Genomic DNA, 27,999 nt, shown 5'->3' with positions numbered 1-27,999 from the left:
TATTCCTGATAGCATTTTCTTTGCGAGAGCAGTGCCCAGAAATGGAGGGCCTATAGCAGACAAACTTAAGCAGCGTTTGCAGGCACAGTTATAATTAAACTTCTCACATCCTGTAGGCTCTGTGAGTCACCGCTGGGAGAAAGACATGCACACAGAGAGAAAGAGAGAGAGAGGAAGAGACAGACAGAGACATGCACATGTCGGAATAGAACTCATTGCCTATTTAAGAAATGTGGGGGAGGGGGAACTAGTAAAGGAATTAGTCTTGGGGTCAGGCAGCGCAAACCACACAGAAAGTCCCTCTGCTTCTTCTGCGGCTTGCAAAATCTCTCCCCTCTCCACCCCTGCAGCGGTTTGCTGTTGCCGCAAATGAAACTGCATAAGAACTGCTCAGTCAGTTCGTGCAGCCGCCTAGGGGAAAATGGGAGGTGGAGGGCAGGCTGGCAGCAATGGGGGTCAGGAACGAAACAGGACAGGGTGCCTTATCCATCGCCGCTCCTTGTCATGGACACAGAAAACGGCACATGCAAACAGCTGGCCTGCAAACGTCCCCGCTCTGTCTCCAGGGTGCCAGGCTAGTTGGGAGAGTCGCACCCACCTCTCTTGCTGCCACATGAAAAAGAAAGGTGCTCATAGCCCCCACGGTCTTCCCGGGGGGAGGGGGCAAGGAAGCCTGGCTGCTTGGGGGTGCCCTGCCTTCCCACTCCTACCCAGGCACACACAGAAGATGGTGCCAAGTGGCTCAACACAACAGGGTTTTCATGAGACTCATTATAATCAGATGCAACTGCCTCAGGATCAGCTTCACAGAGAAAGGGTGAAGATTTTGCGCTTTAGCTGTCCCAGGACCTCTGATGCTCACCAGCCTCCTCTTTAAACCATCATCAGGTATCTCCCCCACAATCCCTGCTGGTCCCAAGGCAGGTGCTTTAGTCTTGCTGAAATTCAAAGGCTGCCGTTTTCCAGGAGTGCAAGGTGACAGAACGGGAGTGGGGAGAGAAACGGGTATTAACCCCTTTTATATCCTAGATATGGGGTGGTCCAGGAAACTGTTTCATCTGCCCTCAGTGCCCACAGTTGCAAGAAACAAAGATTTTAGGCGTCAGCATGTTATGCTGGGTTTGAATTTGGTTTCTTAAATGTGCCTACTAGCATGCAGTGCCATTCCTCACCACACAGGCTCCCTGACTGTGAGATTTTGCAAACTTCACTATGGAGCTTGACCACTCCCAGCACGCACACCGCAATCTGGTGAATAGAGCAGCCTCTGATGCTACAAAAGCTGACCATCTCTGTCCCAGGCCTTATGGAGTATCTGACAGTTGGTTTCTGGAGTCTTGCCCACAAGCAAGGAAAGGGCTCAGTGACACATGCATCACACAGAATTAGCTCGCTTTGAACTGGGAAAGCAGCACAGCGGCCTTTGCCAACCTGGTGCCTTCCAGATGATTTGGACTACAACTCCCATCAGCCCCAGCCAGCATGGTCATGTTTCTATCAGTTCCAGCATAATATGGCCATGTCAGCTAGGACTCAAGGGAATTGCAGTCCAAAACATTCTAGAGGTCATGTAAAGGCTGCAGTCATGTAACGCCCATTTTCCAAACAGGGTGCAAACAAAGCACCCTCAAAATGCAGCCATTGACAAAACCTGCCAGCAGCCAAGCTGGATTCTAGAGCGCCCCCAAAAAAGTGCATTGTAAAAATAATAAAACTCAGATAGTAGCAAAGGTTTGTGAAATCATGCACGGCATGGGGAAGTGGATAGAGAAAAGTTTTTCTCCCTCTCTCATAACAATAGATGTCGTGTACATCCAATAAATGTTGGAAGATTCAAGACAAACAAAAGAATGTACTTCTTCATGTAGTATATATTTAAACTATGGAACTCACTCCCACGAGAGAGAGAGAGAGTCACCCACTTAGATGGCTTTAAAAGAGGACCGGACAAATTCATGGAGGAAAAGGCTATGGATAGTTACTAGCCAACACTCTGCTTTGCCTCCATGATCAGAGGCAGTCATGCATCTGAACAGTAGTTGTTGGAAACTACAGGAGGGGAGAGAGCTCTTCTGTCTGCGTTGTGGGTTTCCCACAGGCATCTGGGTGGCCACTGTGAGAACAGGATGCTGGACTCAATGAGCCATTGGCCTGATCCAGCAGGCTCTTCTTATGTTCTCACTATCTACTATTAGCATCCAACTAACGCGGGTGGTGCTGTGGGTTAAACCACAGAGCCTAGGACTTGCCAATCAGAAGGTCGGTGGTTTGAATCCCCGTGATGGGGTGAGATCCCATTGCTCGGTCCCTGCTCCTGCCAACCTAGCAGTTTGAAAGCACGTCAAAGTGCAAGTAGATAAATAGGTACCGCTCTGGCGGGAAGGTAAAGGGCGTTTCCGTGCACTGCTCTGGTTTGCCAGAAGTGGCTTAGTCATGCTGGCCACATGACCTGGAAGCTGTATGCCAGCTCCCTTGGCCAATAAAGCGAGATGAGTGCCGCAACCCCAGGGTTGGTCATGACTGGACCTAATGGTCAGGGGTCCCTTTACCTTTAAGCTTTATTCAGAGTGAATGCACGCCAGCTATGTCCCTTAGTTTCAATGGGTGAGGGTCTACTCTGACCAGCACTAAATACTACCCTCTGTACTGAGTGCACACAAAACCAATTCCCAACATACACAGCAGAAGAACACTTCTTGCAGCCAGAATGAATGGATTAAGCAAAAAAATCCAGAGCAAATCAGAATTGTACTCCTAGGGAACATTAGCAAACCCACTAGCAATCCATGCTGAGAACATCCAACAGCTGCCCAATTTTCTCCATCCACTGCAAGGCTACTTTGTTGGCAGGACAATTCTGGAGGGACACAGACCCTTCCTTCATCCCTCTTCACAACACCAGCCTCTCTTTTCTCCTAGCCGCTGGGTGTATAACTAACGGCCATTCCAGAGTTTACCTTTGCAACAGACTGGGGATGGCCAGGGCTTTGCTTGTTCATTAAATATTTGTGCAAAACTGGCCAGCTGTCTCCGTACATGGACTTTCAAAACACAGGCATTTCTGGGGGCGGGAAGGAAAATAGGGAAGGGCCAGGTCTCTTCGTGAAGACACTTTTGACAGCCAGCTGACGCAACAGGATCGGCTGGGAAAACTACGAGATAGATTCACGGGTTGCGTTGCAAGGCTGCAGATTATTCATTCGGAATAATCCAGAGCAAGAGGAAGCCTTTGAAACCCTGAACTGTCTTGTTTCAACAAGGAGCTGTGGGGTCACCAAAGGAAACCTCTCTTTACTTCAGTTCAGCGCACTTTAAAACAAGAATAAAGGCAGTCATTATTCCCGAAGGAACAGGTGTTGAGAAAAGACAACAAACCCAGAACATATCATCTGAAAATAATAATCATCATCAGTAACCTCCATGGAACACCATGAGGTGCTATTTCTCCAAATGCCCATGTCTAAGAAGCCACCCCATGTATTTTACTTAATTGCAGCTACTCACACAATACAGCTGCAGTTTTGCTGCTAGTGAGATTGGAGCTTCCATTTGAAAGAGCCTGGCAAAATGGAATTCCTCAAAGGAGAGTCACAGACAATTTTGTACAGATAGTAGTGCTTTAAATTGCAATGATTCTCCTTCCCCGCCCCTGTTTTGCAATGTGGAAAAATTATTATTCTTGATATAGTGCTACTGGTATATACTACATTTTACAGTGTAACACAACAAAAGATGGGTTCACACACCCACACCCCGCCCTGCCCCGCTAAGCATGCAATCTAGATTTAGGCATGTGAGTGGGGCAGAACAGAGGGAGGGAAAAGAGAAGGAAATCAATCAGTGAAGGTAGATAGCTAATGGAAGATTAGAAGGGAAGGTGGCGTAGTGTGGGGGGTGCAGGGGGGGCCAGCTGCACCGGGCGCAACATCGGGGGAGGGGCGTGCTCGCACTAACTAATCTAGTGGAAGAGACTCAAGTGCTAAAATCCACGGGTTAGGGGGCGCAAATCGCTTGCCTTGCCCCGGGTGCTGACAACCCACGCTACGCCACTGGGGAGGGGTGAGATTACGGCAATCCATTGGGCAAGTTATTGTGGCTGTGATGCAGAACCTTAATGTAATTTTAATTTTTTTAAAATCTATTTTATTAAAATGCAAAATCATCACAGAAAACAGGCGTGAAATATTGAAGCAAAGGCAAAAAGGGGGCCAGGGACATCAGTAATACGTTCCAGACTTTGGGCATAATATAAATGGTAACAAGTCTATAAAAATAAGAATACACATTTAACAATGATATCCTTTATTTTCCAGGGAGATGAGCTGCATTTCCATCTAAATAGTTTGTGAAGCTCTGCACACATTCCTATTTTATTATGGACAGCCATTTATAGGCGGGGGCATTGGTTATAAACAATAAAATAATACAAAACAGAATGACATTTGTGCTTACATCTTTGACCCCTAGAATCTCTCAGTTTCTATATAATTGTTTATAATACTTTAGTTTTAAAAGGTTCCACAGTGCCTCGTCATCCCTTGGTAATGCACTTGGGGATGAAAAATGAGCCCCACCTCTCTGACAGTGCCCTGTAAGGAAGCCTGGAAAAATACTTAAAATTCCTAGAAGCCAGCCTGGGCATTTTTGTAGGTGCCAAATACACAGAGGAACAATTATTAAAATAAAATAAAGTTGGAGTGTCAGCAAGAGACTTAAGTCAGTTGGTTCCTGGATGATGACGACTTTTTTTAATAAAAGTCTCTGCTTGTACAGAGATCTCACTTCTCTTGCTAGGCTCAACAGCAAAATAATTTAAATAGCTTTTCCCGATTTCAGCCCTCAATAAATAGCAAAGTACTTCATGCTTTAGAAGTTTGTTTGCTCTAACCCTCCATACTAGGAAAGGCAGTGCTGAAATCTGCTTCCTTAAGTTTGTTTGGGGGTATTAACAACATTTGTGAAGAAGATGTGGCTGTGTGTTTTATGGGAATTTTAATGGGCTTTATTAGAGACTTGGAATGCATTGTTTTTTGCCCTGGGCTCCCACTGAGAGGGAGGGATATAAGCATATGAAAATAAACATCAGAAGAGCCCTGCTGGATCATACCAAAGGCCTCCCTGCATCCCTTTTCCCAGAGTGGAGAACCAGAAGCCTCTAGGAAACCCACAAGCAGGAGACGGGCACAACAGCCCTTGTATCCTGCCTCTGATCACCAGCACCTGGTACTCAGAGGCAAAGTGCCCCTGATCCTGGAGACAGTGGGCTGCATCTAATATTAGTTCAACACAGAGTAGACCCATTGAAATGAATAGACCAAAGTTAGCCATGTGCATCATTCAGTGTGTCTATCTCGTGTAGAACTAACATGGATACATACAAGCCATATACATTTATCATGACTAGTAGCCATCGGTAGCCGTATCCTCAACGAGTTGATCTAAACCCTTTCTATAGCTGTCTAAATTGGGACCCATCACCCCGCCTTGTGGAAGTGAGTTCCACAGTTTAACTGCACGCTGTGTGAAGTACTTCCCTTCTGTCTGCCCTGAATCTTCCTGAATTCAGCTTCACTGGATTCTAGCCATTCTAGCTTTACAGGAATTCTAGTTGCATAAATGGGAGGGATAAAAGAGTTTCCTCTATCTACCTTTCCCACAACATGCAGAACTTTCCCCAGTTCTGCAATATCCTTTTTCAAGCTGAAGCTACCAATACTGAACATAGTATTCCCACTGCTTTCACCCTGTAGATTTGTATAACAGTGCAATGATATTGGCAGTTTTTATTCTCAATTCCCTGCAAGGAGAATTTGCCTTTCTGCCACACACTAAGTTAATGTTTTTATCGCACTATCCATCGTGAATCCACCATCACTTTTTCTGGTCAATCACCCCCAGCTCAGACTCCGCATCATGCCTCAATGTGCAAAACACAATGCTCACTGATCTTCCCATCCATGTGTTTGCTACCTAGAGTCTGTTAGCACCACAATATTAATTCCCACCAGGAGGTCTGATATCAACTTCCTACTTTCCTTTGTGTCCAAAAGGAAGAGGGACTCTAGGATACTGGAAAAGCAGGAAGTGCAAAAAAAGGAAACACAGTCCTAACCTTCAATTTATACCTCTCTCTGCATTCTCAGCCTATACTTGTCGGTACAAAATAACCCTTGTTGGCAGGACAAATTATGCACGTGCTGTCAGCACCAGAGAGCAGCTTGAGGGGGTGGGAAGAGACTTCTAGGGAAACTCTAGACCAGCACCCTGTTCTCTCAGTGGCTACCCAGATGCCCCAATGGGAAGCCTGCAAGCAGGGCAGGAGTTCAACAGCACTCTGCCTTCCAGCAGTTCCCAGCAGAAGCATTCGCTGCCTGCGACAGTGGAGGCAGAACAAGCAAAAGAGACGCTCCTTCTGTGCCTTGCGAGAACCAAGGTGGGGCTGCCGCCAGTGCCTTCCGCAAGGCTCGCCAGTAGCAGCCACCTTCTCCGCAACCCACCCAAGTGACTCACAGCCAGATCCACACAGGATGGGCTATTCAGTCATGAGCGAGGAATTTTGCAACTCTACCAAGAAGTTCTCCCTCGCCTCTTTCATTCAGAATCTCAGGTCCTCAGACAGGAAGGAGGGCAGGGAGAAAGGAACAGAATGCATATGCCAGCCGGTATCCACCACATGCAAAAACCGTGCGCCATGGCGAGGGTCCCTAAAGGTCATTGACTCCAACCCTCTCCCTTGTGCATCATGCACCAGGTTTTCAAAGGCTGCTCACGCTGAGGTCTAGTAGACAAAAGCCGGGGCTTTATTCATTCTTCACTTCAGCCACTGACCCCACTCGTGGACATGGGCAGGTCCTTCCAACCAAGAATTCCCCGGGTTGTAAAAAAGGTAATGAAGGCAGCCAGCGGGAGCGACTTCCGCGGAAGCGCAGCGTGGTGGGAGCGGGTGAGCAAAAGCGCAAGGTGACCGCGACGGAGACGCGGAGCCCCAAGGTTGAGTCAGCGAAGAGAAAGCGAGAGAGGTGTCCCGTCCCCCCCGTGCGTAACCCTAACACTCCACCACCCCAGCTGTGCCGCTAGAAGAAGCACTTCTCTGAACATCTGGAACGGGGGGAATCCCTGGAAAACGCGCGGGCGAGAAATAGGAAGGCAGTGCTGGAGAAATGAGGGGGGGCGGGTGTGTCTCCCACCCCAGGTCCACTTCTTACCTGCCAGGAGGGAGAGCGGCAATAGCAGCCAGTAGAGGACCCCGCAGCAGACCCGCAACTCCATCTTCTTCGCCCACTGTGGCAGCAGCGCGCCCTTTGCGCGCTCAGGCGCAAGTTCCGCAGCCAGCAGGCAAGGCGCGCGTCGCCGGCGCCAGCATCGCCGCCTGCCTGCTCCTCCGGCGTGGACGGGGGAAGGGAGGAGCCTCTAAGCCCCCCGCCCCCAAGTCAGTCACCGCGCCAGCCCCGCGGTCAGCGGGGTCCTCCCTCGCTGGGGGCCCCGCCGTGCTCCGGCATGGAAGGACCACTCCCAAGACGCCGAAGCAGGGCAAGGCGCGCTTCCCGGGCGCTCCGGCCAAAAACGCGCAGAGACTCCCTCGGGCGAAACTTGCTGACTCCCTCGGGGGCCGCCCTCTGGGCTCTGCTAGGCGGCGGCGTCTCCTCCCTCCCGGCCCTCGGGGATCTCCAGCGCAGCTCTCCGGGGAAGAGGAAGGCCGAGAGGTGGGGAGTCTACTCTGGCTTTACTCCGGAGTACGCGCGGGGTACCCTGGCGGAGCAAGGTGTTCCAGGGCAGCCTGCTCCAGCCCGCGCCAAACTCCGGTAGCAGCTGCTCCTGCCGCGGCGGCTCCTCGCCTCCCTCGGCCCGCAGCACGTGTCTGGCTCTGGCCGGGGCGGCGCTGCTTTGCGTCAAACTTGCACTTTGCTGGAAGGAGCCTCCGCCTCCTTCTCCTCCTTGGCGCGGCCTCCCCTGGCCTTGGCTTGTGGGGCTCTGCAGTCCCGTTCCGTCCGGGCCTTTTTCTGGGACGCAGCACCATCTAGCGCCAGCTCAGCCCCATCGCAGCAACAGGCCACCAGGGCAGCCCGTTTCCAGATGCCACATCACGCTCAGAAAAATAATAACAATAATTTTGCCAGAAGAAAGCGCCTCTGGGCACTTGGAGAGTGTGATTTCGGAACCACCCCGTGGAAACAGAGCCCTCGCTACATGCGGAGGTTTGACTGAGACTAGACTGGACAAATTCATGAATGAGAAGCTGCCATGTCAGGGTGGATCAGGACAGCGGCTCATCTAGTCCTGTATCCTGTTCTCACAGTGGCCAACCAATGCCTGTGGGAAGCCTGCAAGCAGGACCTGAGCGCAACAGCCCTCTCCTCTTCTGGGGTTTCCAGCAACTGGTTCGCAGAAGCAGGGTTGCCTCTGACTGTGGAGACAGAGCATAGCCATCATGGCTAGTAGCCAGTGGTAGCCTTTCCCTCCATGGGTTTGTCTAATCCAGGAGTCAGCAAACTTTTTCAGCAGAGGGCCGGCCCACTGTCCCTCAGACCTTGTGGTGGGCCGGACTATATTGGGGGGGGGGGGAATGAACGAATTCCTATGCCCCACAAATAACCCAGAGATGCATTTTAAATAAAAGCACACATTTTACTCAGCTAATAACACCAGGCAGGCCCCACAAATAACCCAGAGATGCATTTAAAATAAAAGGGCACATTCTACTCATGTAAAAACACGCTGATTCCCAGACCATCCGCAGGCCGGATTTAGAAGGTGATTGGACCAGATCTGGCCCCTGGGCCTTAGTTTGCCTACCCATGGTCTAATCCTCTCTGAAAGCTGTCCAAGTTGGTAGCCATCACTGCCCTGTACATGAGCTCTGTGAGTGCGGCTTTCTCCCGGCTGAAGTGCAGAGTGTTTGAGGACTGGGACATTCGCAGGGAAACCAAAATGCTTATTTACAAAGCTATTGTACTACCAAACTTACTATGTGCTTGTGAAATATGGACCACTTATAAATGCCATCTCCAGCTCCTCGAAAGATTCCATCAACGGTTTCTCTGAAAAATTTTACACATCACTTGGGAAGACAGGTGAACTAATATCAGTGTACTGGAAGAAGCAAAGATCTTCCAGTGTCGAAGCAATGATTCTTCAACATCAACTTCGTTGGACTGGTCATGTTGTGCGGATGCCTGATGATTGTCTTCCAAAGCAACTACTCTATTCTGAACTTAAAAATGGAAAGCGTAATGCTGGTGGTCAACAAAAGAGGTTTGAAGACAAATCTTAAAAAATGTAGTATAAACACTGACAGCTGGGAAACACTGGCCTGTGAGCGCTCCAGTTGGAGAACAGCCTTTACCAAAGGTGTCATGGGCTTTGAAGACACTCGAACTCAGGACGCAAGGGAGAAATGTGCTAAGAGGAAGGCATGCTTGGCAAATCCACACCGTGATCAACTCCCGCCCAGAAACCAATGTCTTCACTGTGGAAGGACATGTGGATCCAGTTAAAACTGTGTTTATGGAAGACAAACTGACCCGGCTACTAGTGATCACCAAAGAAGAAGTAGTATATGAGCATCTCTCATAGCTTAACTATGGGCTGTGTGAAGAACTATTTTCTTTTGTCTGTCTGGAATCCTACAGTATTCAAGCTTGATTGGATGTCCATGAATTCTAATGTTACAAGACAGGGAGAAAAACTTTCCTCTGTCCACTTCCTCCACTCCGCCTCTATCATTGGGCCTAAGGTTGCTCCTATAAAGCCACTGAAGTCCCAGGTTCAATCCCTAGCAACTCCAAGTGGGGCTGAGAGCACCCCTTGCCTGGAGGGCCGCTGCCAGTCAGTGTATTGTGTATTGTATTGTGAGCTAGATGGACCTATGGTCTGACTTGGTATAAGGCAGCTTGCTAAATCTTCCTGTATTTCTACACTTAAAAAAAATCCAGGAAGTACAGAAGAGCAAATGTTACCAGCCTTAGTTATAATGTTTCACAATGGGTAAAATGGAAGCTTGAGCTTCTCTTTTTTCGGGTGGGGAAAATATCCATTTGTTTTTGTTGTTCTAATACTGTAGCCTTGTGCAAGAGTAATGTTTGCCTGATTAAGACTTGCACAAGAAATATGTCTTGCACAAGACCTCTGCATAATTCTTTTTGGTAAAAAAAAATACAGTTGCTCCGCCCACTTGTGCCTCTGCCCATGATTGGCAGGTGGCCCCCAGAAGGTTGCCCAGAAAGGAATGTAGCCCTTGACCTGAAATAGGCCCACCACCCTCATGTGTTAGTGGAGCACCGCTTCTTGAGGTGTGCTGGACTCTATTTCACGAAAGGCTTTTAATCAGAGGCTGGATGGCCACTATCAAGGATGTTGCAGCAGCAGATCCAGAAGGCTGTGCTAGACGACCTTTGATATGCCTTCTTATTCTCTGGTTCTATGTATTTGCTGATTAAGGGAGGAAGAAGGAGCCACCAATTTCAGGATCCCGCTTCTCGTTCCCCTTTCGTTTGTTCTGCTCCCACCCAGATAGGCCCACCCCCAGTGTGCAAGCCGCAGCTGTAACAGGAAATAACAAGCTTTTGACATTCCTCAGATTCCCTGGCACAGCAACTGGGTCTTGCATCCTGAACATGACTAATAAAAACATTGCTCAGCTGTCTGCCTTGATGGCTTATTTCCCATTGTTTCATCTGAATCAACTCGGCTTCCCTCGTTTTGTTGCGATTCCTCTGTCGTTTCCTGTATGGCATGCAGGTTCAAAACATCCCTTATTTCAGTTTGCTGCTAAACCCATATTAAGGCAAGGCCTTTCACTGTGTAAGTACCGATTCTGCAGACACTTAAATATTTACACTGAGGGGAGTTGTTTGCACGTAAGGCAGGCCACCTATTCCTCGCTAGCTGCCACCTACATTATGTAGCAACCATGTAAACATTACCTGTCTAATATATTGTACTGCTTACCTTGAATGGGCCTTATGTTTCCTTTCTTGAGGGTACAGGAGAGTTCCTGTGCAGAAAGAAAAACACTTTTCAAAACCTGTATTTCATAAAACACAGACAAGAAGTTCTCCCTTGGCTCCTAAGAAGGGAGTTCCCATGGAGTTGCCTTACTTCAAGTCTCAGAATATTTTGTCCATCTGAAGGTCTCCACCCCCATCGTTCTGCCTGGACGCTGAGGTCCAGCGCCGAGGGCCTTCTGGCAGTTCCCTCATTGTGAGAAGCAAAGCTACAGGGTACCAGGCAGAGGGCCTTCTCGGTAGTGGCGCCTGCCCTGTGGAACGCCCTCCCATCAGATGTCAAAGCGATAAATAACTACCTGACATTCAGAAGACATCTTAAGGCAGCCCTGTTCAGGGAAGTTTTTAATCTGTGATATTTTAGTGTATTTTTGGTTTCTATGGAAGCCGCCCAGAGTGGCTGGGGAAACCCAGCTAGATGAGCGGGGTACAAATAATAAATTATTATTATTATTATTATTATTATTATTATTATTATTATTATTATTATTAATCTAAATCCAGCACTACTCCAGGAGACTCTCATGAGACATAGCAATTTTTTTTTGTACTAGGACTTCAAGATCTGGCCACTGACAGAGCATGGTGCAAAAGGTATGCACTTAGAATGAAAGAGTTCTGCACTCAGGAGTTTGACTGGCAGAAATCAAACGAGTTTTAACTCAAATGAGTTCCGCACAAAAAATCACCTAGTTGCTCAGTTCACTTCAAAAGTATCATTATTTGGAGAGAGTGTGTCAATTTGTTATTAAAACTGAACAGAATTCCTTGCCAACGGTTCTTCAAACCATTCTCTCTCCTGCCCATTCCTGGTCTACTTTGACTGGAAAGTTCTCTGGTAGAGCCCTTTTCCATCAATAGTTACCCAACCCTACAGATGCCAGAAATGGAAATAGAGACTTACTGCACACAAAGACAAAATAGGGAAAGGCCTTCTTTATCACTAAGCTATGACCCCTCCAGAATGCAGACATAATCCCTGCACACAGAAAATTAGCATGCCAAGGGGAAGCCTGACATGCTCGCTTCTTATGCGGAGAGATGAGTTGTTGTTTTGACATAAAGTATTTGAGCACCTGAACCTTCATATACAGTCTGAAGTGGTACATTCTTGACTCATCAGCCCCAGTCAGCATTGTCAATGGGCAGCGATTATAAGTCTATTGCAGTTGAGCAAAATCTGGAGGGCTGCAGGTTCCCCATCCCTGGATAGACACAGGTTTACCACCTGAGAGAGAACAAGGTCTTAAGTAATGCCTGCTTCACCTTGCATTTTGTGAAGTGTTACTGCAGCCATTCCCATCCTGGTGCCCTTCAGATCTCTTGTCCCACAGTTCCCATCATCTTCAGTTAACATGGCTGTGGTGGCTGGGGCTGATGGAAGCTGTGGTTCAAAACACCTGGAGGCACCAGGTTGGGTTGCATGGCAAGGTACAGAGGGGAAACAATCCTGCAGATCTGATAAATATTTTTGCAGTTTGTAATCAATTATGAGGAAAGATGTGTTTTGTACCGGGAAGGTATACAGTGGTACTTCATCTGAATCAACTCGGCTTCCCTCGCTTTGTTGCAATTCCTCTGTTGTTTCCTGTATGGCATGCAGGTTCAAAACATTCTTCATTTCAGTTTGCTTCAGGTTACATACACTTCAGGTTACAGACTCCGCTAACCCAGAAATATGACCTTGGGTTAAGAACTTTGCTTCAGGATGAGAACAGAAATCATGCTCTGGCGGCGTGGTGGCAGCAGGAGGCCCCATTAGCTAAAGTGGTGCTTCAGGTTAAGAACAGTTTCAGGTTAAGAACAGACCTCTGGAACGAATTAAGTTATTAACCTGAGGTACCACTGCATTCAGAAAACACAAGCAGCTGTGCTCCAGATGTGGCCTGGGAGTAGATCCCATTTGTTGGGATGTGGAACAGCTGTAATCCAAATGTGTATCTCTGATAGCTAGAATGGGATCACATGGGTCTTGTGCCTTCCTCCCAGTTGCTCTTTTCAAGGAGTCCCTCAAGGAGCCTTGAAAATAATTTCAATCACTCCCTGTTTTAAGGCTGCCTCCCAACTCTCTTTCAGATGCAACAAGAGTGAATTGAAATTCTGTCAGCAGGAAAACTTGCCTTTGTGGACATTGTTACTTCATGGCTTCTGGCCAAGAGTCAAGTTCCATAAAGCATCTTCCGAGGCTTGGGCAGGCATTGATCTATGAAATAAATCCCAATGGATTAATTAATGCAAGAAGGCTTCCTTGATCTTTCCCCAGACAATTATGCCAGACTTCGTCAAAGGACCCGACACAGATTGACCACTGGCAAGGCGCCAGCTTTGCAGTTGTCACTGCATTCCCATACGTTACTTAAAAAGGTAAAGGGACCCCTGACCATTAGGTCCAGTTGTGGCCTATTCTGGGGTTGTGGCGCTAATCTCGCTTTATTGACTGAAGGAGCCGGCGTACAGCTTCTGGGTCATGTGGCCAGCATGACTAAGCCGCTTCTGGTGAACCAGAGCAGCACACGGAAACACTGTTTACCTTCCCGCCAGAGCAGTACCTATTTATCTACTTGCACTTTGACGTGCTTTTGAACTGCTCGGTTGGCAGGAGCAGGGACTGAGCAACGGGAGCTCACCCCATCGCGGATTTCAAACCGCCAACCTTCTGATCGGCAAGTCCTAGGCTCTGTGGTTTAACCCACAGCGCCACCCACGTCCCTTCATACGTTACTTACAAAGCAGTAAAAAATAGATTAACTGTACTCTATGGGATTACTGCCTCTGAACATGGAGGTTCAATCTACCCATGATCCACCATGACTAACTGGCATTGGTGTGCCTCTCTTCCTCAGTGAGTTGGTCTTAGTTCCCTTCTAAGAACTGAAGCATAGTGACAGGGCATAGGCTTTTTATGCAGAAGGTCAGAAGTTCAATTTCTGGCACCTCCAGGTGGGGCTGACAATATCCCACTTGAAGTTCTCTGGAGAGCTGCTGCTGGTTAGTATAGATAATAGTGAGTTGGATGGACCAGTGGTCAGACTCTGTGGAAGGCTGCTTCCTATGTTTTTGGAAGCCATCTAAGGTTGTAGTCCTCAACATACCAGAAAGTTAAGTTCCATTGAACACAGTGGGAGTAAGCATTCTAGACAGGTTTACTCAGAAGTAAGCCCCAATAAGGAGGCTTACTCCCAGCTAAGGGTGTACAAGATTACTCTCGGTTTACAGCTGGTTTTACTTTATTGAAATGTTGTTACTTCTGGACAGGGATATAAGCCTGTGTCCTCAAAGCAAGTCCTCCTCTCTCACTGCAGAAAAACAGAGAAATACAGAAGTACTTAAATTAGCTTCCCTGGGGGACATCTGCGGCCCTCCAGATGTTTGGTGGACTCCAACTCCTATGGGCCCCAGCCAGCATGGCCAATGGTGAAGGATCATGGGAGTTGTAGTCCAAGAGTATATGGCGGCTTCGGCTTGTTCACCCCACCTCCCTGCTAACTGCCAGAGTTTTGGATTACAATTCCCATCAGCCCCAGCCAGCATAGCCAATGGCCGAAGATGGTGGGAGTTGTAGTTCAACAGCATTCTGAGGACTACAGGTTCCCCTGCTCCTACAGAAAAAAGAAGCAGCGCCACCTTTCTAGTTCTGCTTCGCCGGGCTCAGGTCTGACCCCACAGGTCTCTGCAAGCAATGGAGGCAGGAAAAGCTACGCGGCGCCTTTAAGAGCTCGTCCGCGCCAGCGCGGGAAAGGAAGCAAGCTAAGGGGCGGGACTTAGGCCAAGCCCGCGAAAGTCGGATACTTTGTTGCCGCCGGATGGAACGCTGAGTAGCAAGCCGGGCTCGGAACGTTCCATCGGGAGAAGAAGCGGCCACGTGGACGCCATGGCGCAGCTCCGGGTCACCGATTTCTTCGCGCAGAACAAGAAGGGCCCCGCGGCGGGCAGCTTGAGCGCCAAGCGCCGGAAGGTACAAGCTGATGGAGCCCCCGAGCCCCTGGAGGCCGGCAGGCCCGAGAAGAAGAAGGAGCAGCAGCAGCAGGAGGAAGAGACGGGGCTGGGCCTCTTGGAGCCTCCTCGCACCCCGCTCGGCTCCAGCTGCCCGCAGCCCAGCAGCAGCAGGAAAAGGCGCAGGCCGGAGCCCGAGGCGGAGCTCACGCCGGTCTCTGCCCAAGGCCGCCGCCGCCTCGGTGCGAAGAGCACCGCCCGGAAGACGCTGGTGATGCCCGCGGAGGAAAAAGGGGAGGCGGTGAGTGACCCGAAAGGAGGGGAAGCAGGACTCCGCGCTCTTACCTCGAGCCTCTTTAATCCGGATTAGTTGCCCGGAGCCTTGTTGTGTAGTGGGAAAGGGTAGAAGTCGGGGTTGTGTGAATGGGCCCACCCCTTCGGGTTTTCTTGATCCTTCCCGGGTGTGAGCTCTGAGGCGACATGGCAGCAGGCACCTTTCTAGGGAAGAGTCCTGTGGGGTCAGACCTGATGGCCATGTCATTCCCACGTTGGTTGTCTGCAGTGTCTTGGATGGTTGAGGTAGACTGTTCCTGAATATGGCGGTGCTATTAAGTTGTCGTAGTGTAGAGACCTTGCACTGTGCCCAAAAATGGGGAAAAGAATATTTCTGAAATGGGCATTAAAATGGTTAATGGGGCTCAGAGCAAAATATGTGTAAAGTGGTGTACATTGGGAGTAAAAAAATAATAACCCCCCTGACATGCATTAATAGGGTTTGAATTGGTGGGGACTGACCAAGGAGGGACTATGGGTTTTTAGTAAGATATTACAGTGCGAACCCAATGTGGTTAGAAAACTTGGAATACTGTGTTCAGTTGTAATTTGAATCCATTGGTTTGGTTCCCACACTCTGGAGTAGCAGAAAACAAGCCTGCTCCTTATTGCATGTGACAGCCCTTCAGATATTTGAAGCTGGTCATCATGTCAACTCTCAACCTTCTCTTCTTCAGGCTACATACTCAACTGCCTTAAGCAACTGGTATTCTGAAAGGAGATGTGCCGCCAATTCTGACTGGAGTGCTTCTGTTTCAGGTCCCAGGCTTTGCTTCCCCCACAGCCCTTGGGCTACCCAGCCCCTCCAGTCTGGATAAAAAGGCAAAGGATTTGGCCAATGTGACTCTTTCACCAGGTCTGCAGCTGGAGACCACAGTGCAGCCTGGCGTAGTGCCAGTAGAGAAGGTGAGCCTTGGAGAGGAAGGGGGGTGGCCTTTGGATTGTATAGGCCACCATCTCTAAACATCTGACATAGCATTCTGCTGCCTCCTGAAGCTTGCACAGCTCAGTAAACCTGATAGCCTCTGAGCTGCCACAGCACCCTTTGTCATTAGCATACACATTGACTGGGTTCAGTGGCTCCAGATTCTAATGGCCCAGCACTGCTTCCTGTGTTCAAAACTCCCATTGTTCTAGGCACATTTTGCAACAGGGAATTTCATTATTGCAAGCAGTCTCTGAGTTCTGGGCACAGTACTGCGCCGAAGATTTCAGATTAAAACTGCAGAGTGGAAGGAAAGGAGGAGCTTTTTCTTGCCTCCCCACTTCCAGCTACTCTCTGAAGACTGGAGAAGAGACCCTCTTAAGAATATTAGGGGGGTGGGCAGGGGAAGGACTAGATCCTGTGAAAAATGAACATAATATTTTAGCTGCTCTTCATTCATTTTCAGCTTTGTATTCTTGTTTTAAAAAATGGGTGCCGAGACGTTCTGTTGTTTTGCCTGTAACCTAGGTTTAAGGTGCTATTTAGCTCCTAGCTTTCATATCTCAGTTTCTAACAGTGACTACTTCAGAGCTGCAAGATTAAGGAAAGATGCAGCACTGCTGCAGAGCTGTGCTAAGTTTGCTTAAGAATTGCAACCATAGTGATTGAGGGCTGGCAGTCTGATGGAGTCTGTGATGCTCACAGGCCATTCAGTTGCTTACCTCGCCACTGGTTGCTGCTTGCCACTAGCAAGTACCAAACTGTAGAGATTACTCAAAAGGATTGTCTGCTGGATATTTAGATTTCAAAAGGGAGGGTCGCCTGTACAAAGGAACATAGGAATCTGCCTTATAGCAGCTCAGACTATTAGCCTATTCAGGCCACTGCTGTCTACTCTGAATGGCAGTCCCTCTCCAGGGTCTCTGGCAGAGAGAGGTCGTTCTTGCCCTTTCCTTCCCTATGTGAATAAGGCAGGAATCTCCCTAGCTGAGATTTCTCTCCTTCCAAACAGGAGATGGTGTCTAAGGAGACGTTGGCAGAGCTGAACGGTCGTCTGGCGAAGATCCGTGCCCTGGCACAGAAAGTCACTTTGCCAGCCAGCTCCTCAGAGGTTGACGGTGACATAAAGAGCAGATTAAAACGGGCTCGGCTGCTGGAATCCAAAATCAGCAAGAGGAAAGAGGCTGAGAAGGAGAAAGTGAGGAACCTCCCTCAACTCCAGCTGGGCGAAAGCAACCCTGAGCCAACAGCAGAGACCAGGTAGGGGAAGAGCTTTCTGAGTGGTTGGCCTTGGTGATGAAACCAGGTGTCTGGTGAGAGGGGACATGGCGATTTTCTAGATTAGGGGTCTTAGGGCATCGAACCCTTTTTTTTTTTGGAAATTCCCAGGGCGATAGCTTGCATTTGAAGCCTTTTTACTTTTAGCATATCAGTACTCATCCATCTTTGTGTGTAATATTTTGCTGCTGCATGTAAAATTCTGCAGGGATTAATTTTAGCAAATTTATAAATTTGTTTTCTGTGCCTGGTGTTCTGTAGTACAATAGTTATACTAATAGTTTGATTGCTGTCGTTTTCTATTTTGTTTTGTATGTTATATATTTGTACAAAGTTCCTTTCTGGATATTGGCCATTGGCCATAATACAGTGATTGATTGTTTGATTGAGTTTAGGGGTGGTTAGCTTGTGCCCACCCCAATTGTTATGTGGCTGCCATTTCCCCTAGAGATTATTGGTCTCGTTGGCTGGGATTGGTGGGAGTCTAGCAACATCTGGGCAGCAACAAGTGAGCCATCTCTGTTCAAGGCAATCAAACAGCCCAATCCTAAACAGAGCTGGGCGCCTCCTACCGTTTGAGTCTGCAGGATGGTTGGATGTCCCAGTCAATGATTAGGATTGCAATGCCCAGCCAATAAATTGATTTTAAAATATTTTTGATCCTCTAGAAAGGTGCCCCTCAGTACAGCAGATCTGAAAATGGATATGCTGCTCTTAAATGCTTGCAACTATCATCCAAAACCTCCGCCGACAACTACCTGTGTGAGAGCTAAGGTGACATTGTGCTGCTGTGTGACGGAAACACCTGATTATTTTATTCTCCCCATCTTCCCAGTGCGAAGGCTCCAGCCTTCCAGCGCTTCCACAACCTCGCCCTTGACGTCCCCCCGGGACTCGCGCTGCCTTACAAGTACAAGGTGCTGGCTGAGATGTTCCGCAGCATGGACACCATTGTGGGGATGCTTTTCAACCGCTCGGAGACGGTGACCTTTGCCAAGGTCAAGCAAGGCATCCAGGACATGATGCGCAGGTGAGAGCTCACCCTTTTTCCTAGGGGTGGGCAGGGAGCGCGGGAGGCAATTGCCTGTGAGCAGTCAGTCCAGAGAGGCAGAGAGAGTGACCATCTCTCCACCTGGCAAGCTAATAATTCTGCCCAGGATGCCAATTGGGAATAGCAGAGTGAAGATGAGAGCAGCCTTTGTAACACAGTGGTAGACCAGAATTCCCTTCTGGGCTGGTGGTTCCCCCCCCCCCCCTGATGTTAATTACTTGGCATGTAATAAAATGGATGGCCTTCCCTGAGCAGAAAGCAATAGTACTTTGTGCAATGAGTGGCGAACCAAAGAACTTCAGCTCACAGGGTGTTGTCATCAGCTCCAGACACCTCTGATTCTGATTGGCCCCCAGTGCTCTTCCAATGCAGCACACCCTCCCCAAACCTGCTCTGTGCCCAGAGTGCTTTGAGGACCCATTAAACCAGGGGCCAGCAACCTTTTTCAGCCGTGGGCCAGTCCACTGTCCCAAATTCCTATGCCCCACAAATAACCCAGAGATGCATTTTAAATAAATGCACACATTCTACTCATGTAAAAACACACAGATTCTCGGACCATCCTCGAGCCGGATTTAGAAGTTAATTGGGCCGCATCCAGCCCATGGGTCTTAGGTTGCCTAAAGGTAAAGGTAGAGGGACCCCAGACCATTAGGTCCAGTCATGGTTGACTCTGGGGTTGCGGTGCTCATCTCGCTTTATTGGCCGAGGGAGCCAGCGTACAGCTTCCGGGTCATGTGGTCAGCATGACTAAGCTGCTTCTGGCGAACCAGAGCAGCGCACGGAAACGCCATTTACCTCCCTGCCAGAGTGGTACCTATTTATCTACTTGCACTTTGAGGTGCTTTCGAACTGCTAGGTTGGCAGGAGCAGGGACCGAGCAGTGGGAGCTCACCCCATTGCGAGGATTCGAACCGCCAACCTTCTGATTGGCAAGTCCTAGGCTCTGTGGTTTAACTCACAGCGCCACCCGCCACCCGTGTTATGTTGCCTACCCCTGCATTAAACTGTGGTCATGCTGCTCAGTTGCCTGAATGGATGCGAGGGGCTGTAGAAGCCTCTGGCTTTTGGTGAGGAGGTTGGACTGCCCCCTACTGCTCAAAGGTAAGAGTTGCAGCTGTTGCCCTGCACACTTTTGCCCTGACCCTTGTCTACCACTCCCACATGCGCCCCCCCCAACCCTGCAAAGGTTTCCCATTCCCTTGACTAGATAAAATCATGGAAGCTGGGTAACAGGTCTTGGGAGCTCTTGGCAGTGATAAATGGTGTTGGAACCTCCACAGCTAGAGTCAGAATACCTCTTTCTTCTGCTTGAAGACTTCTGGCCGGAGAGACAAAAGTGCTGGGCTAGGTGGATACTCTTGACCACTTTTGCTTCAAGCTTTTAGTCCTCATGGTGTTGGTACTAACGCACAAGGCCCTATACAGCTTAGGGTCAGGTTACTGGAGAGAGAGACTGCCTTCTCCCTTATACACCCAGCAGATTGCTTGGTTTGCGGGTACGTTTCTTGGGCAAGTCCCCAAGATCTCAGAGGTTTGTCCCATAGCAGCTTGGAGTGGGGCTTTTAGTGTGGCTGCCCCTGTTCCGTGGAATAGCATTCCTGTTGAGATTGAGCAGGCGCCCTCTGTCTGCACTTTCTGAGAACAACTGAAGACATGTTAGTTGTGATTCCTGCATTTCAGGGGGTTGGACTAGACAATCCATGGGCTCTCTTCCAACTCTTATCATTATTTGTTCCATCAGCCTTTCCCAGCTGGACCAATGTCTATTTTGGATGGTTTTCATCTTGTTTTAAATTTATCTGCTGTTTTTTGTGTCTGCTGCTTTTAACGGTACGTCACCTTGAGATGATTGTATAGAAGGTGGTTAATAACTTAACAACAATATCACGGGTGCAAACCTATTTCCCGTGCCAGTTTGTATCTGTCTGCCAGACCCAAGAACCTCCTCGTCCTCATTTTGAGGGTGCCACCATGTTAATGGGATGCTCACTCCCAGAAGGGTTGATTACGTTCTATTGATCTGATCCTTTATAAACTTCTGATCGCGTGCAAGATCTTGGGCGCTGATATTCTCCCTGCCTGTCCGCAGGCAATTTGAAGAACGGAACCTGGGTCAGATCAAAGCTGTGTATCCGGCTTCGTACATCATGCGCCAGGAGAAGAACATTCCCACCTTTGGCACCCCTGGTCAGAAGAGAGGCGACTACCAGCTGACAATCGAACCCATGCTAGAGGCAGGTGGGTCCCGTGCAGCATTCGCAAAAGAAGCTCTTATGAGCTCGGGAGGAAAGTGGGCAGGTACACTTCATTGTACGTTTCCTGCCACACCCTTTGAAAATGTACTAAGGACCAAACTTGAAGATGTTTGTGCCAAGGAACCATCCCAGTGTGTGTCATTGTAGGACCACTTCATTACAGTAAGGCTACCTTGGTCCCGGGGACCAGGTGTGGGTCTCCAGGCCCCTGTTTCTGGCCCTTGGGAGTCTCTTTGGGCTGCACCCTGTTTGTTCCTGACAATGGCGCCTCTTGCTTGCCTTGGGAGGAGGATGGAGAGAGGAGCGTGTAAACACCAGCCTATGCCACATTTCACAATAGTTGCCCCGCCCACTTTTGCCGCCCACCACTGGCATGTGCCCGCCTCCAGCCCAACTCAAAGGTTTCCCATCCCTGAACTGGCGGGTAGAAGGGAACAGCAGTTTCAGAGGGAGCAAGAGGGAGATCTGGCCTGTCACCCTTCATTTTTTTTGTTTCAGGAGAGAAGCTGTCGGCATCGCACCTGATGCAGCGTCGGAAAATATTTGGCAGGAACTTGGTTAACATCGTAAAAGGGCACCACAAGGTGAGTCTCCTTCCTCCCCCACCCCCCCCCCCCAAAAAAAGTGTTGGATTTACCCAGTAAGCAGACTAAGCACCAGCAAAGCATGAGAAGCTCTGGGAAGAATTTGACAGTTCAAAAAATAAAAGCACCAAAGAACTTTCAAGCATCTTACACTTCAGTTTCCCCCAGTTTTCCTGTTCTCTTCTTATTACTTATCCCCACCTAAACGGGGTGTGTGTGTGTGTGTGTGTGTGTGTGTGTGTGTGTGACAACTAACATCTACTAACGTAGACCAAAAGAATTTGAAGAGAGCAGATCCAGTCACGAGTTGCACATGACATAATATGCACACACATTTCTGCAAACATGCAAGCTTCTTCAAGCTCTTGAAAAATACAATTTTATTTTATGGTTTAGTATTGTCCTTGTTTTGAATTGCATATGGGGGCACTGTCATCTTGTCAGTGCCTAGGACCTCTGAAGGTCTTCATCTGGCCCTTCCCCCTCCCAGCAGTCGTCTCCTCCCTCCACTGTAGCTCATTCCTGCCTTTGCCATGTAAATGAGAAAATATCTGCTATGGAGGGTTGCTTCACATCAGGGTTTCCCAAACTTGGGTCTGCAGATGTTTCTGGGTTACAGTTCCCCTCATCCCTGACCACTAGTCCTGATGGGAGTTGTAGCCCAAAAGCAGCTGCAGACTCAAGTTTGGGACAACCTTGCTATACCTTATCAGGTGCTGGTCCGGGTGTTATATCAGGCATAGTCAGTCATCACCTCCCCTGTGCTAACTCCCTGCAGGCTTTCTTGGCGTCTCTCAACCCTCCAATGGTGGTGCCGGAAGACAAACTGACAAGGTGGCATCCCCGGTTCAAGGTCGACGACGTGCCCGACATCGTCCCTGCGGAGGTGCCTCAGCCCCCGCAGGTGGACAAAATCACGACTGCTCAAGAAGTGCTGGCCAAGGCTCGCAGCCTGATGACGCCCAAGGTAAAGCTGGCCAAAGCAGAAGGCCCTCTGAGTGTGGGTGGAACTCTTTGAATTAGCTATTATTATTTCCATTTTATATCCTGTTCTCCCTTGCAAAGGAGCCCCCGGGGCAGCCAACCTGTCAATAACATCAATTTTTTTATAAAGCCTTCTTGCAAACAGTTAGCCAGTCATCTCTCAAGGTTGCCAGGAGCAGCTTCATTCAGCCGTCAGATGGAATTCCTTGTGGAAGGAATTCCACAAATGGGGAGCCACCACCGAAAAGCCCCTGTCGTAGGTTGCTGCCAACTGGGTATGCCCCAGTGATGGCACAACTGAAGCCTCACCTGCCAATCTTGGGATAGGAGATATTGAGGAAGGCGCCATATAGGGATTTCTATGCTAATACTTTGAATTTCTGTGTACTAAATTTGTAAGGAATATTTTATATAAATTTGTACTGATACCTTGACTTTCTTATGAGTGGATCTTGACCATCGAAGTATGAACAGTTGTTATGGGTCTGCCCCCTTGTGTGACTGTTGACTCTTTCCCTGAAGTCAGAAGTTGACCAATTTTTTCTTTGGACTTGTTTTTATTTTGGCCTTAATGCCAACCACTAGCAGCTTTCTTTCCTCTCCCCCCCCCCCCTAAAAAAGGGAGGGGTCCAGAAGTTGGGATTTGGTACTAGAGAGGGAAAGCCTGTGACTAGATAAAGTTGGTTGTTTATTACTGTGCTGGGGAAGAGGAAGCAATGGGTCCTCTTTGCTGCCTCAACCACCTGCATCTCAGTTGAACGGGCTGTTTGTGCGTGGTGGAGGCGAGAAATTGTTCAGGAGCTTATCAGTTTACTCTTCCACATGGCATCGCAACTGCTTTTCAGCTACGCAAGACTCCTTTGCTTGCCAGGTGAGAAAAACTGCTACTGATGGCTGACCCACCTGCTCTCTCTTTCTGCCTCACCCAACAACAGATGGAGAAGGCGCTGGCCAATCTGGCTCTGAGGACCGCCGAAGCCAGCCCCTCTGTGCCGGAGTCCCCTCGGCCACCCCCACCAGCTCCGGCTGGCACCCCCAGCAGCCTGAAAGGGGTGTCGCAGTCCTTGTTGGAGAGGGTGAGTGCCTTGCCGTCTCCTCACCAGGGGGGCTTCAGGCTTGTGGGATGTGGGTCACCTTTGTTCTTGGTTTGTATAGTAAGGAACTCCAGGTCCCAACATCCAAAGTCAGAAAGGGGTTTTGCAGATGGGGCAGGACCACTGACCTGCTCCACCTCATGCATCATTACTCTTACTCTCTTGCTCTTATTTTTTATTTCATTTTATTTTATTTTAGTAAGTATTATAAGGGTGGCACCTTTGAGTGCAAGTTGCTGGAAACTGCAAGATGGGAGGAGTGCCCTTGTGCTTGGGCCCTTCTTGTGGGAGTCCCATTGGGGGCATCTGGTTGGCCACTCCGAACAGGCTGCTGGGCTAGATGGCCTGATCCTGCAGGCTCTTATTATATTCTTCCCCTTCCCACACAGACTGTCTCCTTGTTCTTCTTGCACCGCTCTTTGCCCTGCCTGACCCACCCCCTTTCCTTGTCGCAGACAAGATGCCCACTTAGAATTCCAAGTGGTGCATAGCTCAGTTCCAGCAGAGCATCTGCTTTGCACGCAGAAACTATCAGGTTTGATCCCTTCTGATGCCGCCGCCACCTCTCTCCCTTTCTCTCTCTCAGGTCAGAGCCAAGGAAGTTCAAAAGCTGCAGGCGCTGATGGTGCGGAACCCGCAGCAGGAGCGGCGCCTGGACATGCTGTCGCGTCTGCCAGATATGGCAAGGGTCCTGCGCAACGTCTTTGTGGCAGAGAAGAAGCAGGCGCTGCCCATGGAGGTGGCGTGCCAACGGATGATGGCCAGCTACCGGTCCCTCATGACGTTTGGTAAGGGGAGGAAGTGGGCACACCTGGCAAGCTTTGAGGGGGGGGGGGCTGATGCGTTGCCTCCAGGCAGAGATGGGGAATCTGTGCCCCTTGGATGTTGCTGAACTATAGTTCCCATCATGCCTCATTCTAGTCGGCTCCCAACACCTGAATCTGCTCCATTCTTCCACCCCATCAGGGTTTGTTCCTTCCTGTTTATTTTCTAATTTGCCCCAGCCATTTTTAAAAGTGTGTCCCCCTCTTTCTATGAAGTTTCAGACATAGATTCACTAAGGGCCAAGTCCCTTCAATGTGTGCGTGTGAAATGAAAACATCTGAATCTCTACATCATATTATGTTTATCTGCCCTTTGTACAGTTCAGCCTGTGCTAGTATACTAAACTCCATAATCCAGCCTATGGCTGACAAACCAGTAGACCTACAGCTTGCCTGGGTTCTTCAAGATGTGGATCCTTATATTACCCTACAGGTTGCTAAATTCCTAACAGCCGTCCTCTCGTACAAGAGACGGAATGGAATGTTAGCTGATTATTGATAGTTATAAGAATTTTCTATAATGACATCAGATATTGATTTTAGTGTAGTGCCTAAAATTTTTAATCTTAATCTTAAACTTTTCTTATGAATGGCTAATATCTGTCCTTGTGAGTTGTGAACTGTGTTATACTACTTGTGGTTTGTACGAGTCCGCTGTTTTATTTGATTTGTTTTGTTGTGTTGTGTTTCATGATGGGCGTAAAGCCGAATAAACATTTTGATTTGAAGTTTCAGAACAACTAGAACAGGCTGTATTTTAGGAGCATAGGAAGTGGCCTGCTGGGTCAGGAAAGTGGCCCATCTAACCGAGCGTCCTATTCCCCCAGTGGCTGACCGGAAGCCTGCAAGCTGGACCGGAGTGCAGCAGTGCTCTGCCCACCTGCGATTCCCAGCAGCCTGGTGTTCAGAGGCCTAATGCCTCTTAACATTGGAGGCAGGGTGTAGCCTTGTCCTCCATGAGTTAGTCTAATCCTCTTTTAAAGCCATCTCAGTTGCTGGCCATCACTGCCTCCTGTGGGAGGCAAGTTCGAGATCAAAGTTTCAGCTTAATTGATCTTTAAATATTTGACTTACAAAGCAATGCTTTGCTGCTTGCATGGCTTGGGGTGAAGTTGTTTACCTCCCAGCTGTGTGAGAACAAACACCTTATAGGTGTGTGTAGCACACAAACGAAAAAGATTGGCTTCCACTGCAACAGTGGCTGGATTGGTCTGTTGTGTTTACACAAAAAATAATCTTCCGTATACTTGAGGGTAACCCGATCAAACCCAGTTGGGCTAGGTATTCCAATCTGAAGCAGGGTGATCGCTAGTCTAGAAAACTTTCCCTTTTTTGTCCCTGGCACCACCCTCTGCCAGCGTGTGACTCCCGACTTACTCTACACAGAACCCTGGGAATGTGACCTCTAACAAAAAAAAGCTGCATATCTTTTTAAGAGGATTAATTGTGCAACCGTCTGCATGCAGAGTCCTTTCCCTGCCATGTTTTCAGTGGTGATTTAGCCACCATGGAGTCATTTATAGTGGGTATCCCTATGATAGACAGGGGCTTTCTGTTCTCATTTAACAAAAGCTGTTAAGTGAGAAAACAATCAGCTGGCACAGCGCTCTGTCTGAAACTCTTCCTCTGTCCCTGCAGGAGAGACAGAAAAGCACCTTCGTCTCCTCTCAGAGCTGCTGCCCGACTGGGTGAGCGTTCTCCCCATCCGGCAAGAAACGTACATCAAACTGGACAAGAGCGTGGACCTCAACGTTGTCACGGAGAGACTGGCCGCAAGGGCAAAGGAAGAGGAAAGGCTCTAATCCATGCTGCAGGATGTGGGGAGATCATGCCTTAGGCTCAGCATCAGCATCAGCATCGTTGTGTGCCTGTTGGCACAGTCTCTCTTGGGAAAGGACCCCGATGGCCAGAGACGTGTGTGTCATATTCTCTCCTTGCAGCTGATGCATGAATGTGGGCAAAATGTGAATATTGTGGCTTTTTCAGAATTAAGAGGATATGGCATCTCTCCTTCCTTCCTTCCCTCCTAGTTTTCTAAGTGCCATCCTGGTGCCTGTGTAGCTGTTACTGTTCTGTAAGGCCACAAGAGGGCAGCACATACAAACCAGGAAATCCAGTTTGATTGGCGTATCACAACAAAGTACAAAACTTTTCGCCTTTGTGCATTCAAAAAGTTCTTTGTCAGCACCGCTTTCCCACTTGCCAGATTTGCTGAACAGAAATAGAGAATGACGCTGCAGGACCACAAAGCCATTACTCCTTTCATGACTAGCATTTCCATTCCCTCATCTGTCAGGAAGCGGTGGGAGCTGCCTTTTTCCACAAAGGGAGTTTCAGTTCCTCCAAGACTTGGTAGATAGAGGACATTAAAAGTACTTAAAAAAAAAAATTGGTTGTAAAACATAACTTGTATATGAACCTTAGCAATAACTATTTATTGATCAGGAGGAGCTTAAAATGAGTGATTTTTAACTGGCCAAGCCATTTAGTTGACATTTTGGTCTCTTACCTTCAGTAAAGGGGATTGAGCCAAGAGCAGCGGTGGTGGATTTCTGCAATTTCACTTGAGCCTGAGGTCACAGGCCCACCATACATTTAACGTACCACACCTGCCCCAAAGAATGCTGGGAACTGTAGTTTGTTAAGGGTGCAGGGGTTCTAGCTCAGTGGTAAACTACAGTTCCCAGGATCTTTGCAGGGGGGAGTCATGTGTTTGTAATGTATGGTGTGGTTGTGACTTGACTTTGCATGCCCTAGCACCCTGTCTCAACCTTTCCCCAGATGTTGGACTTACAGCTCCCATCTTCCCTGACCACAGCTCCCGGCTGGTTAAGGATTATGGGATTTGTAGCCCAACCACCTGGGAAAGGCTGGCCCAGCCCATTGTACGGCTCTACAATCTCACACATGGAACCAGGGAATCTATCTGTCAGTAAAGGGACTTCCTTGTGACTGCATGTGACCTCATCTTGTCCCCTTCCTTTATTTTTTTTGGCTCTTTCCTTTAGCAGATGCCAAGACAGCTGCTGTGCAAACTGCTGTTGTGACTTATTTGCCTTAAACCTATTAAATTAATTATACTTCACCCTGTTAGGCAATCCATGGGTTTGGGAGCTAAATAGGGCCCTTGAATTGAGGTCCCTGGCCTGCCCCTGCCTCTTAGCATTGCTGCACTGAGTTTTGCAGCAGCACTAGAGCTATTCTGTACTGACTACAAAACCATCAGTGGCAGCACTGGATTATCTGTTCTGTGGCCACAGGAAGCTGAATAAAACCCCTATTCACAAATACCTTAACTGACTCTGCTTGTAGAACTTTTGTCACTTGCAAGCTTAAGGGGTGGCCAATTTGAGGCCCTCGAACTGTCGCTGGACTACCGAGTCCTATTATCCCTGAAAACCAGCTGTGCTAACTGAGGCTGATGGGAGCTGGAGTCTAGTAGCAGCTGATGACCCCCAGTAGCTACTACTGCTTTTTATTGAAATGTTCTTGATGCCATTTTTAGTAGCTAGAGCAACCTTGCAATAACATTTTAGAAATCAGCATGAAAATAAAGAGAAAGCAGAATGCAACAAAACCAAACGACCCCAAACCCACAGCAAACAGAAGAATCCACACCAGAAAAGTGGTGCAGGTGAGTCTGCACAATGTATTTTGATGGCAAAACTGAAGACCTAGCTAGAAAAAATGGCGTTATTGTTAATGATGCAAATAAAACTTCTCATTCTTTTT

At 48.6% G+C, this 27,999-nt stretch overlaps 2 protein-coding genes across 5 annotated transcripts in view; one reads left to right on the top strand and one right to left on the bottom strand.

The window, feature by feature from the left end:
* The window catches only part of PIEZO1 (piezo type mechanosensitive ion channel component 1 (Er blood group)), a 110,824-nt gene extending 102,878 nt beyond the window's left edge, over positions 1 to 7,946 (bottom strand). For 2 of the 3 annotated variants that reach the window (XM_083754504.1, XM_083754503.1), the window contains exon 1: positions 7,206 to 7,920. In XM_083754504.1, coding sequence (XP_083610630.1) covers positions 7,206 to 7,269 — 64 coding nt within the window. In that variant the 5' untranslated portion in view covers positions 7,270 to 7,920. Of the gene's footprint in view, positions 1 to 7,205 lie in introns of all 3 variants that reach the window. The other variant, XM_083754502.1, reaches the window with a different exon arrangement.
* Positions 7,947 to 14,575: 6,629 nt separating this feature from the next.
* On the top strand, positions 14,576 to 27,999 carry CDT1 (chromatin licensing and DNA replication factor 1). 2 transcript variants are annotated; one of them, XM_083754538.1, is made up of 10 exons: positions 14,576 to 15,237; positions 16,029 to 16,175; positions 17,207 to 17,454; positions 18,308 to 18,502; positions 20,616 to 20,764; positions 21,280 to 21,365; positions 22,144 to 22,332; positions 23,285 to 23,425; positions 24,030 to 24,231; positions 25,906 to 27,999. In XM_083754538.1, exons 1-10 carry the CDS (start codon positions 14,875 to 14,877, stop codon positions 26,067 to 26,069), a joined length of 1,884 nt encoding a protein of 627 aa, XP_083610664.1. In that variant the 5' UTR covers positions 14,576 to 14,874; the 3' UTR covers positions 26,070 to 27,999. The 2 variants fall into 2 exon arrangements, with proteins under 2 accessions (XP_083610664.1, XP_083610665.1); XM_083754539.1 differs by lacking the exon at positions 16,029 to 16,175.

The sequence above is a fragment of the Podarcis gaigeae genome (genome assembly GCF_964106915.1).
Source record: "Podarcis gaigeae genome assembly, chromosome: 8".
NCBI classification, from domain to species: Eukaryota; Metazoa; Chordata; class Lepidosauria; order Squamata; family Lacertidae; genus Podarcis; species Podarcis gaigeae.
Note: the sequence above shows the minus strand (reverse complement) of the source record. Positions and strands in the feature narration are given on the sequence as shown.

Bases quoted from the DNA above. Each gene is read 5' to 3' on its own strand.
- CDT1 (XM_083754538.1), top strand. From the start codon at position 14,875: ATGGCGCAGCTCCGGGTCACCGATTTCTTCGCGCAGAACAAGAAGGGC. The intron at 16,176-17,206 runs GTGAGCCTTGGA...CCTTCCAAACAG, and splicing joins GCGTAGTGCCAGTAGAGAAG to GAGATGGTGTCTAAGGAGAC. The intron at 17,455-18,307 runs GTAGGGGAAGAG...CCATCTTCCCAG, and splicing joins GAGCCAACAGCAGAGACCAG to TGCGAAGGCTCCAGCCTTCC.